This window comes from Trichosurus vulpecula, chromosome 6 (assembly GCF_011100635.1).
Source record: "Trichosurus vulpecula isolate mTriVul1 chromosome 6, mTriVul1.pri, whole genome shotgun sequence".
Classification (NCBI taxonomy): Eukaryota; Metazoa; Chordata; class Mammalia; order Diprotodontia; family Phalangeridae; genus Trichosurus; species Trichosurus vulpecula.
Window position 1 is genome coordinate 217,761,561 of NC_050578.1, and position 16,056 is coordinate 217,777,616.

Below are 16,056 nucleotides of genomic sequence, written 5' to 3' on the forward strand. Positions count from 1 at the left end.
CGCCCCTTCCGTCCTTGCCCTTCACCATCTCCGCTCAGCGGCTGCTCTTTCTGCTTCCGGGTCGAGGGTCAGCGAAAAAAAATGGTGCCGCCGGTGAATGTCTCTCCGCTCATCAAGGTGAATCTCCACTTTGGCTTCACCCCAGGCCTCCGGGAGGAGGGAGGGTAGGGAGGAGGAGAAGGAGGCCCGGGAAAGGCGGACGCAGCCCAGGGTTACCCCCCCGCCCCCAGCACACACACCCTGCTCTTGCTTCCCGGTCCCGCTCGGGGGGAGAGGGTTGTGTGTGAGGACGCGCCCTTGTCCACGCGCGCTGCCCCCACTGACCCCCGTGTCTGTGTCCTTGTGTCTCTCGCAGGCGGGACGGTATTCGGCCCTGCTCTTGGGCATAGTCTACGGTTCGAAGCGCTATGGTGAGTGACCTCTGACCCCAGGGCGCCCCAAATCCCTGCCCCTCCCTATGGTTCGTGTCCCCCTACCCCGGGGTACCTCCCCAGAAAACCCTGCCCCATTGTCCTTGGCGGCTGACCCCTGACCCCGCGTGCTGGGTCCCCAGGTCTAGCACCCCGAGCCTCGGGCCAGTGGAGACCGGGGGCCGCGCCGGGGTCCCCGGATAGTACCGGCCGCCTCGGCCCGCCCGCCTGCACGGAGGGTCCGGACTAGGGCCAGCAGGGGTCCGGCAGCTTGGGCTTTCCTCCTTACGGAAGGAAGGAAATGGTGCCCAGAGAAGGGGAAAAGGAGTTTGTCAGCCCGAGGCCACACAAGTCAATGGCTGAGGCGGGATTTGAACCCAGGTCCTGTGCCTACACCACCACTCCGCAGAACTAACTTCTTTCTCCAGGCGTCAGTTTTCTTAATCTTAAAAACGAGAGCAAAAGACCCTGCCCCTGATATCTTCGTTCATAGAACTGGTTACATCCCTGATCTTCAATGGCTCCCTAGTACCCGAGCAGAGGCCACCTTTCCTTTTTAGCCTTGTCTGATAGCACTCGCCTGGATGGGAAATCCACTTTGGAAACCGAAAGGCCTTAGGCAGGTGGGAAGGCGGTTTGTGGTTATTGTAGACAGCCTCTCCTAGGACGGCCACCGGCCACCCTCAGGCTGGCTTTAATGCCCAGGGTAGAATCTCAAGTAGGAGATGTTCAGATTTCCAGCGGACAAGGAGAAACCTATGTCTGGGTATAGAAGTCCCTATGTTTGACTACAGCTGCTTACGAACCATTGCAATCTCTGCTGAAATGGTTTTTCACCAAGCTGTGCCTCTCCTCCATCCTTTACCCCGATCTCATTTATCCGGTGGGTAGGGGGATTAATAGGTCAGGTCTTAACTCGGTGCTTTTTTTTCAGTGTCAAAAAATTTGTGGGGAAGGTACAGAGCATAATAGGTCCTTTTGAGCAGACATTTCCATTTTCACTTTTTGCATAATTAGGATTATATGATTAGAGAATCTAGAGTCAGAGCAAGCCATCACCCGACTCATTTTTTCTTTAAGGTTGGGGAAATAAAGGCTCCAAAACGTAATGTCTCTTGCCCAAAATAGGAGAGTCACAGTTGGAACCCAGGTCCTCGGACTCTTAATTCTTTCCTTGAATAATATTTTTCCTACACAATTAAAATCATTCACAGATTTGAAAATTTGCAAAGTGAGTGATCCCTAGTATTTGTCCTTAAGAATAAGATAAGGTGAGAGGCTAGCCTCGAGGTAGAGGGTACCAAAGCAGGTAATCTGCAGGAGGTGCCCATAGTCTTGGCTCGATTTCATCCATATGTAGTCTCTAGGACTGTATTATACATATGTATACACATGCACATGAAAGAAAGCTGTGTGTACAAATATGTACACATGCATATGTATACTGTGTATATGTACATATGCTTGTTTTCCCCCCTTCTGTTCCACCATCTGCAGCCTATCCAGTAACTCTTCAAAGGCTCAGGAGGGTGAGCTTCTTGGGGTCTTACAAGGTATTCTATGCCTTTGTTCCCTGGAGTTCGGCCAGTAGAACCATGATATTGGAGAGAATCTGTGTTTTCTAATTGTATAGATTTTGAGAAATAAGGCCCATTTAGAAGTTTCAAAGCCAGTCTGCAGAGAACTAGCTCTGTCATACACACCAGTTACAAATTTGACATGCAAGTGAGGTTTATTCCTTCGTGAGTTCGTGACTTTGGTTTATGTGTAAATGTGCAGCAACCAGAGTCAGAGGAGCCTTACCTAAAAGTGTTGCCATCAGAGCCAGGCTCTGGCTAATGGACCCCCAAAACAATGATGTCTGAGCTAGTGAGTGTTTGTTTCTGGATGTGTGGCATGGTGGTGTCATTGACAGGCCCCTATGGAAATGGGATTAGTGCGTTCCCCTTTATGTTCTCCACAGATATCTGTGACTTTTGCCAGTAAAATGATTTTGTCCCTACTCTGATCAGCTGCCCTTCTGCTGAAGAGAAGCCAAGGACAGAGGGTCAGTGGGAAGGCTCTTGACTGGGCTCCTGCTCTTCCATGCTTGTATCCCTGTAGGGGATAAATTTTAAAGAGCTGACTGATGTGTGTTGATTTTTTTCCCCTCTGGAGAAAAGAGTGAAAGATGAATGCTTCTCATTAGTTTAAAAATTAGGTATTTATGGGTTGGTTAAGACTAATACCTAGACATTATTCTGAATAGAATCCAAGTACTTAGATGTCAGAAATGGTCCTAGAAGCCATCTAGCACAGTCCTCATATTCTGCTTGAAGGAAGGCTGAGAAGCTGTGACTTAGCCATGTCACACAGGAAATAAGTAAGAGTAGTAAAGATAATGGCTAGCATTTATTTATCACTTTAAGGTTTACAAAACCTTTGCATGTATTACCTTGTTTGTGTGTCAGCCACCCTATGAAGGCAGGTGCTATTGTTATCCTAACATTACAGATGGCATGTGAGAGGTTAACAGACTTCGGGTCACAGAGCAAGTGTCTAGAGGATTTGAATTCGGGCTTTCCTGTCTTTGAGTACAGCACCAACTCCTGAGCCTAGCAGCAGAGCCTGAGTTTGGCCTGTGAGGGCAGTATAACATTCTGTCTCAAACAAATTGGCTGAGGGAGTTTTTTTCCTTAAAACAGCTTATCTAAAGCCACGGGCAGAAAAAGAACGGAAGCTAGCGGCAGAGCAAAAAAAGAAAGAAGAAGAATTGAAGAAGGCTCAGCAGAGATTGGAAGAAGGTGCTAAAGCAACTACCATGATTTTGTAACTGGAGAGAATTCCCTACCTACCCTTGTATAAGGAGAATGGACAGGTTGGGGGGGGCTGGAAGGAGGCAGGGTAGGGCTGGAGCTTTCTTCATAGGGAGCAGGCTGTGGTGGTCACAGTGACTGTTTGTCCCGTGCAAACATGAGGAAAGGGACTGTCCCTTCCCCTCAAGGGTCTGTAGCTATTTGCCACTTAGGGCCTTGGTGAGGGCTTTGTTCCCTGGAGACTCATTGACTGCTCTTTTTGCTTAGGGCTTGCATGTAATGATCCTAATTTTCCCTTTTAGTTCAAAGGATAGTATTAAATTAATGAATTCTTAAAAGGTTTCACTAGAGGAGCTTGGCAACAGGTGTCAAGGAATTGTGGTATTTTCTACCATCCTTACTCTTCTAAGTGAAATCAGAATACTTGGAAATGCTTTCTAAAGAGGGAAGTTGACAGAAAATAGATGAGCCTTGTTCCCTGAATTTGATTTAAAACTAAGTGGAGAATAGGCAGCCTGATATATGAAGGGTTTTTTTTTTTAATATTACATTATTGGTGTGGTTATGTTTTTATAAGATAATAATTTGTTCTTTTTCCCCCCCATTCTAGCCCGAGGTGACACCATATTGAAATAAAAGATTTGCTGTGTTTTCTTCTGCAAGAGTTGTGGTCTAATAAATCTTTCTGTGATGTATTCGATGTTGTGGCTCTTTCTTGCTATCTCCAATTATAGATGAATTTAACAACATAAGACTCCTGCCCCTCTCTGTCCCCAACTCCTGTGTCCCTACCGCCCAGTGTTCTGTCTGAGGAGGGGGCCAGGGCGTGAAGGAGGGTGGAGGAGGAAGGTGAAGTTACCTGGATGTCACCCCAGAGGCCAGCCAGTCTCCACTTTCTCCTCACAGTACCAGTTAGGAATCTTGTTATCCATGAACCTTTGAACCTGTATATACTCAGTCTATGATCCCTGGTCATGTAGAATTCCCTGTTTGGTCCCCATTCTGTTACTTTCCATTGTAAGCCCTGCTGTCGAGCCTTCTTTAGGATAGAATGTAGCAGCTCCCCGAATCACATCATGGTCCTTTGGACCATTTCTGCCTCACACATCATTTTCACTTCTTGGGTGATATCTAATGCTATTCTGTTGGCAGATTTTTGGCAGTGCTTTCTCCAAGCCCTCATTATCTGTGAGGAAGCACATGGGCTCCTTTGCTGGCCCATCACAACCTTCTGAGGTGTTCCTAGTTTTTTACTTCTGCATTGACCTGTCTGACCTTACTTCACACCTCTAGAATTTGTCTTGTGTCCCTTCTCCAGACCAACCTGGGACCCCACTGATGGCTCTTCTCTGCAAAGTGCCTGTTTATTGGAATAGTTGCTCACTTTTGATACTGCTTTATGGTTACAAAGTGCTTTCAACGACTTCTCATTGGAGCCTCACAACAACCCTGTGAGGTAGGTAATACAAGAAAGATTCCCAGTTTACAGATGAGAAAACAGGCCAAAGAGGTTGTTAACCTGAAGTCACAGAGCTATGGTAGAGCTCTGGGCTCCACAGTCCCAGGGCAGGGCCCTCTTAACTCAGCCCAGCAGCTTCTCATCTTTGACCCAAGATCTCTTACAAAATTGTTCATAACTTGCCTTTTAAACATGCTAAACAAGTAGGTTACAAACATGTTTATATAAATTCCTGAAAGCTGTAGTTAAACAAACCATGATCATGGTGTTCACCCACCATGAGAAGGAAAACTTGGTGGCACAAACTAAACCCTTGGTTGCTAAGAGGAAATTAATACCCTTTCACAAACTGGCACCCTTACCTTTCTAAGCCTCCATCTGCTTATTTATTAGTGAGGAACAAGGTGCTTACTGAACTCACCGGATTGTATCAGGGGGAGACCACTGTGTGTTGGGGTGGGAGGACACGACTTTTCTGACTCACCTCTCCCATTTTTTTTTTTAAGACTACACATCTAAGCTATGAGGGGCCTGTGATGACTGTAGTGGTAGAAAGTATCATTTATAAAAGAAGAATTATCTAAATTGATTCAGGTTAAGTCAGCTGTCAAGATGTATGATCGGAATATGAGATGGGCTAGTTATCCAATGAAAGCTGAGCTGAGCTGGTGTTTGGAATGTTAAAGGCCTGCCTAGAGTAAGGTGTTCTAGGGGACTGATGGTAATCCTATAGGATAAGGAAGCATGGATGGGCTGCAAATCCCTGTTAGGGGAGTTGAGCTCATGGATCCATTGAAAAGGAATTAAGGCAGCTCTCAATGGGTGATGATAGTGAGGTCTTAGGGTCTATAACAGTGTACAGACTGTTAGGATTTTCATGGAGAAAGCAGCATTTACACCATCTCTGCTTCGGTCTTTCCTAATAGACCATACGGGACAAGTGTGTTTTCCAATGGACTCCCAACTTTAGCCACATGTTAGGTTTCAGTGTTTTGGTTTCACTTGGGGGGGTTTGGATGTAAATTTTATGTAGAACAGAAGATAAATTAGAATACATCTGTGCACATGCATGTGTGTGTATAGCCAATCTATGCACATACACACAGTACCTAGCGTTCTTGGGGGAGGTAGTACCTACCAAAAATCTAAAATCTGTTAAAAATGTGCCAAATTGAACTTTTAGTTCTTGGCTTTACTGTAGTTTATAAAAATAACTGTAAAACCAGTACATTTTTTTAAATGTTAAAAAAAATACTTTGGGGGGATTTTTCCTTTGGAATTCCAGAAACCTGCTTATCTTTGCAGACTGCAATAAGAAACATTAGTTCTGCAGGAGCTTCAGTCAGGTGCCTGGGAGATAGGAAGACTCAGATTCCCAGCTTGGGGCATCAGCATTGAAGGGCGTTTAGAGAATGCAGCAGGTGGAAGACTTTGGAGCCGGGCCTCCATTGCAAATCTCGGTACCAGCTGCAATAAAAGAGAGAAAGAAAAAAAAAGTCAGAGATTTGCTGGTTTTTGTCTCTAGGGTCAGGGCTGGACTGATCAGGGCCCTTGTTGGCACCTCAGGATAGAGGTCACTTTGCCACTGTCAATAAAGGGCCAAGTACAGGAAGACAGGTGAGCTCAAAGCTGATTAGCACTGCCTGAGTTAGACTTAGATTAAGAAATTAGCCCTTCTAAATTTAGGTAGCACCTTATAGATCTTTACTTCATATTGTCCCAATAGCCATGCTTCAGAGGATCCCTTACCAGTATAACAAATTTCAGGACTATCTTAGCTTAACGATTGCTGCCCCCAACCCCCCTTTAAGAAACCCAACAAACTAATACAAATAAATTCTGTTATAAAGAACTCTAGATAATAATGATAATAAGTAGCATTTAGATAGCCCTTCAAGATTTGCAAAGTCCTTCACAAACATCTCATTTTTGCTCTCACTACAACTCTGGAACGTGGTTGTTTTTATTACACTTGAGGAAATTGAGGTAGCTAGGTTAAGTGACTTGCCCAGGGTCACACAGCTAGTAGGCATTTGAGACTCGATTTGAACTCGGATCTTCCTGACCCCAAGGCCAGCACTTTATCTACTGTGCCGCCTAGCTGCCTCTGTTATTATGACTATATAGATTCTAGATTGTATTGGTATAGCAAAATCATGTTCCTATCGTGCAGGATGAAACCACTTTAAAGTGATTTGAAACCAGCAAAGCAAAGAAGAATGTCTGTACCCATCACTCCCATTCCTAAGTGTGGCATCTCTGAGGCTGGTGGTTTTGTTTTGGGAGTGGTTTGGGAGTTTAGATGAGTTCTTTTTGTCTGACCTGGGCGATTGCTAAGGCCAGAGCTAAGGGGCAGTTGAGCGGGAACCACTAACTGATAACAAGATGAATGAATTGTCCAGGATTCAGTGACAAGTTGGCTTGGTTTGTTCTCCACCTCCTGGATTGTAAACAGCCTTTGATCCCATCACTTTCCTCATGGAGAGTCACGGCTCCCTCCGCAGGACCCAGGGTGGGGATGTGATAACTTGGTACTTATTAGGTCAATCAGCAGACCTCTGGGTCTTGGAGCCTTCTGCCAGGACTCAAATCTTTTATTTTTATGTGAAATGTTTATCAGTGATGGTTGCTATTGGGAAGAAGGTTGTTACCCACGCTGTATTGACCCCATACGTGTCTGCATTCTGCTGTGACTGTTCTATTAACATTTAATATATTTTAACTTGGGTAATTTAACTTGAAATGATATTTAATTTTTTTTGGCCTCCGGGAACTTGGTGGTTGGTAAATAATCCCAGTAAACAGGTGGGGAGTGATGAATGAGGGATCTTTTTTTAAATTGTGATCATGGGTATTTGTAGACTGTGTCTATTAACAGGATGATTGTTAAACTGAGTTACCTCAGCAAACTAATACTAGTTGGCAATTAATAATAATGATGATAATAAATAACTAGCATTTATTTAGTGCTTTAAGGTTTGCAAAGTATTTTACAAATATTATCTCATGTTATCCTTACATAACTCTGGGAGATAGATGCTATTATTTTTTGTTTGTTTGTTTTGGGTTTTTTTGAGGGGAGAAGGGAAGGCCATTGGGGTTAAGTGACTTGCCCAAGGTCACACAGCTAGTAAGTGTATCAAGTGTCTGAGGCCGGATTTGAACTCAGGTCCTCCTGACTCCAGGGCCAGTGCTCTACTCACTGCGCCACCTAGCTGCCCCCATAGGTGCTATTATTATCCCCAATTTACAGATAAGGGATCTGAGATAGACAGTGGTTAAGTGACTTGCCCAGGGTCACCCAACTAGTAAGTATCTGAGGCTAGATTTGAACTCAGGCCTTCCTGACTGTCCATTGTGCCCTCTAGCTGCATCTTGATCACAGATGGGAAGACCGACAGAGAGAAGATAGACCTGGCAGAGAGCACAGGAACTAGGAAGGTAAAGCAGTTTGAAAGCAGTACCCCCAGACTTCCATTTTATTAGGAGCACAGTGCTGGAGTGACCTAGTGTAATGTACAGACAATTCCCCCATGAAACTGTAAGCTCCTCAAGGGCAGGGGCTGTCTTTGTTTTTCTTTTGGCATGCTCAGTACTTTGCATGGTGCCTGGCACACAGTAGGAGTTTAATAAATGCTTATTCTCTTCTCTTTGGAAGATAAAGAAGGACCTGAGCATCTGGCTACATATATATATATCTAAGAGAAAGAGTTATATTTATAAGAAGTCACATTTCAAAGCACTTTAAAGTTTATGAAATACATTTCTGGAAATACAACTTGCAGAGTAGGAATGTATTTATTATCATCTCCATTTTACTGAAGAGAAAGTTAAGCTGAGAGGTTAACCCTGAGTGAGAGGTTAAATAATTTGCCAAGAAGGTATTACAGCTTGGAATTAAATGGTTTAGCTGGGATTCGAACCTACTATCCCCCCAGCTATGAATTCAGTGTCTTTCAAGATTATAGCTCAATATGTTGGAATGTTGAACTTTGGGCCAGAGATGGAGAATCTCTCATGAGGGCCAGAAAGTATGTGCTTGTTTAGAAACGTCCCAATTTCATAGAGAGGGCTTTAAATTGGATACAGGAGGCAAAGGAGAAAAACCCATATAACACTGTTAAAGTGATACCACGGAGGACAAAAGTCGTAGAAAAAGAAACAAGACTGGGAGATATTCAAGATCATTCACAGTCAAAAGTGAACTAGGAAGAAAGTTTGAAACCATTTTTGTCACCCCAGATGTCCACACACAAAGTTTGGGTAATAAAATGAGCTTGTAACCTTAATGTAAAAAGGTAAATGTGACCTCAGAGAGATTGCCGAGTCATGGAACTAAGTAGGAACCTGTCCAGAAGATATGCTAGGAGGGTGGAAGGACTGGAGACCATCCCATCTATATAAAGCTTGGTTCCCAGATCCCTTTAGTATTTAGCCAATGGAAGATTTGAGTGGCACTACTGTTCTCAACACTCTAAAGGATTATCATATAGAACAGAGCTTAGACTTATTTGGGTTTATTCTGTGGCTTTAGGAGACAGGACTAGGACCAATGGGTAGAAGTTATAAAGAGGTAGATTTTGCCACAGTAGAAGGAAGGCTTTCTTCCTAAAAATTAAGGCATGAACTGCCATGTTGGGTAGTGACACCATCACTGGTGGTGTCCAAGCAGAGGCTAGATAGCTGTCGGGAATGTTCTAGGGAGGGATTCCTGCACAGGAAGGGAAGGTGGCCTAGATGACCTAGGCCCTTCTAATTCTGAGTATCTGCTTTAAGAGTGCTGGGGTCCTCAATGAATGTTTGTCTTCAGGGCGTAATGGTATTTATCGGTCAATTTCAGCTATAGTGCAATACCTTTCTTTGCTGCAATTTTCCCGTCTTCTTGTTTCTTTTCTTCCTCCAAAGCTTTCACTTTAGCCTCATGCTCATCAGCCAGGGCCTTCCACTCCTTCCTGTTATTCTGCAGCCTGTCAAACATCGGCTGGATTTCCTCATGGAAACGTGAAAACTCCTGAATGGAAGAGAACATAAGAAAGAGAAGTCAACGTTCACGGATTTCATCTGGAAAAATAAAGTTAGAAGTCTTCATTCTACCTGGGTTTTTTCTTTGCTTGTTTGTTTTGTTTTAAAATATAGCTTCTCAGAAAGCAAAAGACCATAATTCAACTTTGACAACCCATGAAGAGGAAAATTCTCGTGCCTTCTTACTGTGGATCTGAAGCCCCCAGCACTGGAGAATCAGTTATAGGCAACAAATGTCTCCTACAGTATGTGTGAGACTATGTCTATTCCAAAGGCAGGCACTACATATTCTCTTTCTTTGTCTCCCTACAGTGTAGGGTAAAGGGGAGGAGGAGAGGTTCACTTAAGGCTTGAAAGGCCATTTGGTTCTTCGGAATTAGGTCTTGTTGGCACAGATGGTGATAATGACCACTCCTTTAGGAAGGGCACAGGACTTCAGTGATTCTTTCCACCCCCTCCCGATCACCATCCTTTCTCTCCATCTCATCCTTATCAACCCTGTTCACCTTCAGCGAACATTGTCTCACTTCCATCACTGTTCTCTTCCCCCTCACTGTCCTGCCCTTGCACTGACCTGTTCCCCTTTACTTTTCCTACTCATTGACCCATCCTCTTCAAAGTCACGTCCCTCTGCAGTCCCCCTTTGCTATCCCATCCCCTCTTATGCCATAGTCCTCTCACTGAAGGACAGTAGAAAAAAAATTCAGTTGAATATGATGACCAAAGTTGACTAAAGAGGGCTGATTCCGATGTAGATGTACCCTTCTCTCAGTAGAGAGCTGCTGCACTATCATTGTTGCAGAATGCAGCATATATTGTCAGGCATGGGCGATGTTTTGGTTTGTTTTGCTTAAAAGCGTTTTTGTTTCAAGGAAGGATTCTATGGGTTGGGGAAACCAGTTATTGGGAAGTAGAAGTGATGTTAAAAAGAAAAAAAATTGTACTGACTTTTAAAAATATGGAGAGCAGCCTTCTCTCTGGGGAGAACTGTTGGCATGCTTACCTTGTATACGAATGTACACACGAAGTCAATGAACCCCACTTGCAGCTTAGGCAGCTCAGCAGCTTTGTTTCTGTCCATCATGGGCTTGGTGAGGAGAGAAAATAGAAGTTCAAGTGAGGACACGGGGTTAAAGGCACAGCCTTCATTATTCCCATAGTAGCACAGGCCTCCAAGGCAAGTCCCAAGAGCCCTGACACTAAGCTTACTGAAGATACACATTCCTGCTTCCCTGGAGCCTGTCTGGGTTAAAATCAATGCCACTTTTTACATTTACAGCTTTTAGTATCTGATAAAATAGAATTGTCTATTATTATCAAATGTGTAAGACTGGCAGTCCAATCAATCAGAGGCATAAACTAGGTGTGAATAAGGCCTAGAAATCTCTACTGAATCAATCAGCCCGTCAAGGGCATTAGCCCAGGTGTGAGAAGTCCTTGAAAGCCATTGGATAAAATGGATTGGAGGTATGTTGAGAGTGACTGAAAAAACTCAGTGACCCCTGTGGGGTTTTGCATAAAATGGCAAACCAGTTGGAATTGGGCACTGAAGCGTCTGACAGCAGAGTCCCTGGGAAGGAATCTCTTGGTGGAAGGGAGCACACTTCTGTGTCCTCGCCTGCCCTTTAGATCAGAGGATTTGTGAACCTCTGGGAGGGGCCTGGTAAGGATGGTCAGTGGATTTGAAACTTCTCATCAGTGGCCTAGTAGTGTACCTGGAATTGCAACAGAGTCTGCATCATGAGCCAAGGACAAATTAGATATACTGAGGCAAGGCAACTTCAGAACTCTCAAAAGAGCCCAACAGAAGTTATGCTGTCCCTAAGGGGAACATCTTGAACACTCCCCCAAAAGTACTTCCAGGAGGGGTGAGTTATTCATTTGCTATATGTGCTTTCTGAGTTTGGACCCACTTTCCTCTGGACTCCAGACATACTTGTGGGAGAATGGATCATAGAGTCTTATGTCAATTTACTATATCATCTTAGTAAATGCTCCTTTCTAAAAGCTAATTAAGTCTATCTGAGTAATTAATACTGCCTAATAATCAAGGGGGGAAGCACATCATAATGGGGTTGGGGGAAAGCTCACGAGTTAATAGAATTAGGAAATACCCCCTCCCTCCAACCCTTCAGGATTTCCCCTAGAGCCCTGAGAAACGAAGAAGTAGCCACTTTCTGGGAACCCAATTTGTTAGTTTGAGTGAGTGTGGGAGTGTGGGGGGTATTGGAAGAGTATCTTCAGAACATGTGACATGAGTTTTTGAGGCAACCAATCACAATTTGGTAAGACAAGTCTCATCCCAGCCTCTCTCCAATAGCTATTCAGACTTTTCTCCAACCCAATTACCTTATCTTTTTGTCCACTGACAAGCAATATTCCCCTACTCCACCTACTCCCACAGCTGGCCTCCAGGGCTCTGGCTGCATAAATTCCCAACCTTTCCCTATCTGCACTGAGTATCAGACTTCAGGGTGGTTTATAACTCAAACCAGGTTCTTGAACTAGGAGATGCGTAGACAAAATTTGCGTGTTGTAAGCACTTATGGGCCAGTGGCTAAGGAGTAAGAGCCCTTTCCTTATTTTCACTGGGACAGAGTGAGACAAACTGAATGAGCAGACATGGATGGGTTGTGATCTATATTGAAGAACTTATTACAGTATCCTTCTCCTCAACCCACCCTTTTTCTGAATGACCCTATTAATTTCCAGGTCACCTTCCTTCCTTCCTTCTTTCCTTCCTTGCTTCCTTCCTTCCTTCTTTCCTTCCTTCCTTCCTTCCCTCCTGCCTTCCCCTCTTCCCACCTTCCCTCTTTCCTTCCATCCTTCCTTCCTTCCTGCCTTCCCACCTTCCTACTTTCCTGCCTTCCTGCCTTCCTTTCTACATATATCTCTATCCTAGGTTCTCAACCTCTTTGTTATTGATTCTTCACTAACTGAAAGTGTCCTCTTCAGAGTTATCAACAACCTCTTAATTGCCAAATCTGATGGCCTTTTCTCAAGCCTCATCCTTCTTGACTCTTCTACAGCATTTGGCACTGCAGATCCCCCTGGATACTTAACTCCCTCCTCTCTAGGTATGATAAGAAATCTCATACTGGAATATTTTTAAAACTTAGAATTGTTCAAACCTGTTTAAAAATCTTCCAAATGAAGAGTTTCATTGAATTCTGAACCCACTTGTTAAAAATAAAAATGCAACACCTTCCAATTAGTTTGCAAGAAAATCAAGTGACTTCAGGGAAGATGGAAATTTACACTCCAAATTTCAACAAAAATCTTTGCAAAATTGGTGGATGGGACTGAAAAATGATCATGAAGATTTACTAAGTGCAGCCAACAATGTACTTAGAGACATGTATCTTTGTGAGGAGCTCTTTTCAGCTATTACAGCCATTAAAATGGAAATAAACTGCATTTAAAACCAGATCCTCAAATGTCTATATCACAATTATTAAATCAAGATTTTCAAAAGTAATGAAGCATATTCAATCACATTGCTCTCACTAAAAATATTATTGATATTTTTAATGAAAACAAAAAGGGGTTGTACCATTAATAAACTATTTTATTCATCTATATATCATCCTTTAAAAATTTTATCATGTGTTAGTTTTATAATATACATAATTATCAGTATAGGTGTATATTGTATAATTTGTAAATAATAAGTATACATATTTGGGTCCATTATCAACTTTTTTCTGATAGAGGCATGGAATGAAAAGAGTTTGGAGATTACTGCTCTAAATTATTCACATTCTTGGACTTCCCTTTTGAGTTCTGGCCATTTAATATGGATGTGTTTACAGTGTTGTAATCAGCATGCATAAGTTGTCCTATATATAGACTACTGCATACATGAACCATCCCCAAGTCTAAAATGTCACGATTAATTTCTTTCAATGAATTAATTTCAATTAATTTCTTGTGGGAATAGTTCCTCTCATTGTTACCTGCCTTCTGAAAGATGAAAGTAAGTTAAGAATTTATTTGCTGCTATGCAGATGTTGGAAAAATTGGAAGTCCCCCATCACTACCACAGCTTATCTATGAGCAAATTTTGATCTGTATAGGGAAAGTATCATCTAGTTTCTCCATGTGGTAAGGAAATCTACAATATACCATACACTAACTTCTGGTTCTCTCCTTTTGTCCTCACCCAAATGTTCTCCATCATGGTTCTCCTTCCCACAAAGCCATAGATTTGCATGCTATGATTTATATGCCTTCTTGTTAATTCATTTCCCTCCTGCGAAATTTTTTTTCATTGCAGTAGCCAAGGAGTTAGCTGAATAGGGATGTCTAAGCTTGGGTCCAAGGATTTAAAGTCTAATGATATACCCAGTAGTTTAAAGAAAGACTGTTCTCCTTTACTCATACTGTCACTTAATATTCTAGAGATTACTAATTATGTGAGATTTTGACATGGTATCCTGGTAAAGGGACAGTGACTAAGCAATGAGGGAAAAAGATACTTTGGAGGGATGAGAGCCTGATAAAGAATCTGTGTATGAATTTATAGTTTTGTTGGGCAGATCTGCCATCATCATCATATGTTGGTGTTGTTTCGTCATTTCAGTTGTGTCCAACTCTCCATGGGGGGTTTTCTTGGTAAAGATACTGGAGCAGTTTGCCATTTCTTTCTCCAGCTCATTTTACAGATGAAGAAACTGAGACAAACAGAGTAAAATGCTTTGCCTAGGGTCACATAAGTGTATGAGGCTGGATTTGAACTCAGGAAGATGAATTCCCCTGATTTCATGCCTGGCACACTATCCACTGTGCCACCTAGCTGCCCCATCATCATATGTACAGATATAAATATGTTTGTGAGTGTATACATCCATACATTATTGACTTTATTTGAGGTAAATTTCACTATAAAGTTCCACCAGATGTGGCACAGACTTCAGTGGTATTGTATTAAACCTATGTATTAACTTGGAAAATATTGTTACTTCTACTGTATTTAATCATTCCAGCAAGTAGAGGCATCTCTACATTGAATTCCTCCATTGCGGTTTTACAGTTTTCTTTGAATATACTGAATTAAATCAATACTTGAGAATGTAATGCTTTTTGTCACCAATGCGAACAGAAATCTTCCTTCATTGTATTTGCAAGCCATGTGGCATGAATGTGTAGGAGGGCAATTGATTTTCATGGATTTTCTCATATCCCCAACTTTGCTGAACTCAATTATTTTCTTTCATCATTTTGGAGGCTGATTCCCTGGGATATTCTTGCTGTACAATCAGATCGCCTGCAACACTTGATAGTTTAGCTTCTCCTTTTCCTAGCTATTCTTTCTGTTTTCCTTTTGGCATAGTGGAAAGAGTGCTGGATTTAAGAGTCAGGAAGACCTAAGCTCAAATGCCACCCTTCTGTGACCATGGACAAGTGACTTGACCTCTCTGAGTGACAATTTCCTCATTTGTAAAATGGAGATAATAATACCTTTAGAGCCTATTTTATAAGGTTGTTTTTAGACTTAAATGAGATCACGTATGTTACGGTGCCTTGTAAATTTCAAAGCACTACATACACATGTGTTATCACTTAGTATCTCATATTTTTGATGTTCAGATAGAAATGGTCCTGCTGTAAGGATTATTCTTATTATCATTTTTAATTTATTCCTCCTTCATCACTAGTGTCAACACCAACATATAATAAATTGGAAGGGTGACCTGGGACATCCTGGTCTTGTTACAATTTTGAAAGAGAACTACTCCAGTGCTTCTCCATTCTCTGTAATGTTGACTCTTGGTCTTAATATCCTATATTCTTTGTCATGTCAAGAGAGAAGCCCTCCATTATCAATTTATTTTTAGACTTTTAATCAAGAGCAGACATTGGATTTTGTCTAATGCTCTCTTAGCCTCCATGGAGACAATTATAAGATTTTCATTACTTTTCCTGTTAATGTGATAATAGTTTTCAGGGAGCAACTCTACTTGGCCCTAGGGGAAAATTGTTAGAGTGTGCTATTGTGTTCTGTCTGCTAACAGTCCACCTACATTTTTTTAAATCTGTGTTTGCAAGAGAAACTGGTCTGCAATTTTCTTTTCTGGCATTGTCCTAGAGGGCATAATTTTGCTGACAATATTCAAGTCCCAATTATTCGGCCTTGTTTCAAGGGTATTAAATGACAGGACTAGTTTGTAGGTCATTCTGTTCTGTTCTATTTCATCTATCTTATATTCATCTTGTCTCACTATTCTTTTCCCCAACCCCCACTTGGTGGTAACTATCTTCATTAGAAGTGCCTTGTTTTGCACCTCCCTAGTGCATTTATCTAATGTTAAATATTATGATTTTCAGTATTTGTGCTTTATCCCTCTGCTAGACTATAAGCACTTTGAAG

The 16,056-nt window shown here is 42.4% G+C and overlaps 1 protein-coding gene and 1 long non-coding RNA gene across 2 annotated transcripts in view; one reads left to right on the plus strand and one right to left on the minus strand.

The window, feature by feature from the left end:
• Positions 1–12: 12 nt before the first annotated feature.
• On the plus strand, positions 13–3,905 carry LOC118853801. Its single transcript, XR_005010689.1, has 4 exons — positions 13–117; positions 356–410; positions 3,095–3,193; positions 3,816–3,905. It is a non-coding gene; the product is annotated as an uncharacterized LOC118853801 (long non-coding RNA).
• A 2,164-nt stretch (positions 3,906–6,069) lies between these two features.
• Positions 6,070–16,056, minus strand: part of PDE6B (phosphodiesterase 6B) — a 77,805-nt gene continuing 67,818 nt past the window's right edge. The window contains exons 20-22 of the mRNA XM_036763912.1: positions 10,690–10,773; positions 9,519–9,675; positions 6,070–6,131 (exon numbers count right to left, since the gene is read on the minus strand). Of these exons, the coding sequence (XP_036619807.1) occupies positions 6,070–6,131; positions 9,519–9,675; positions 10,690–10,773 (303 nt within the window). The remainder of the gene's footprint in view (positions 6,132–9,518; positions 9,676–10,689; positions 10,774–16,056) is intronic.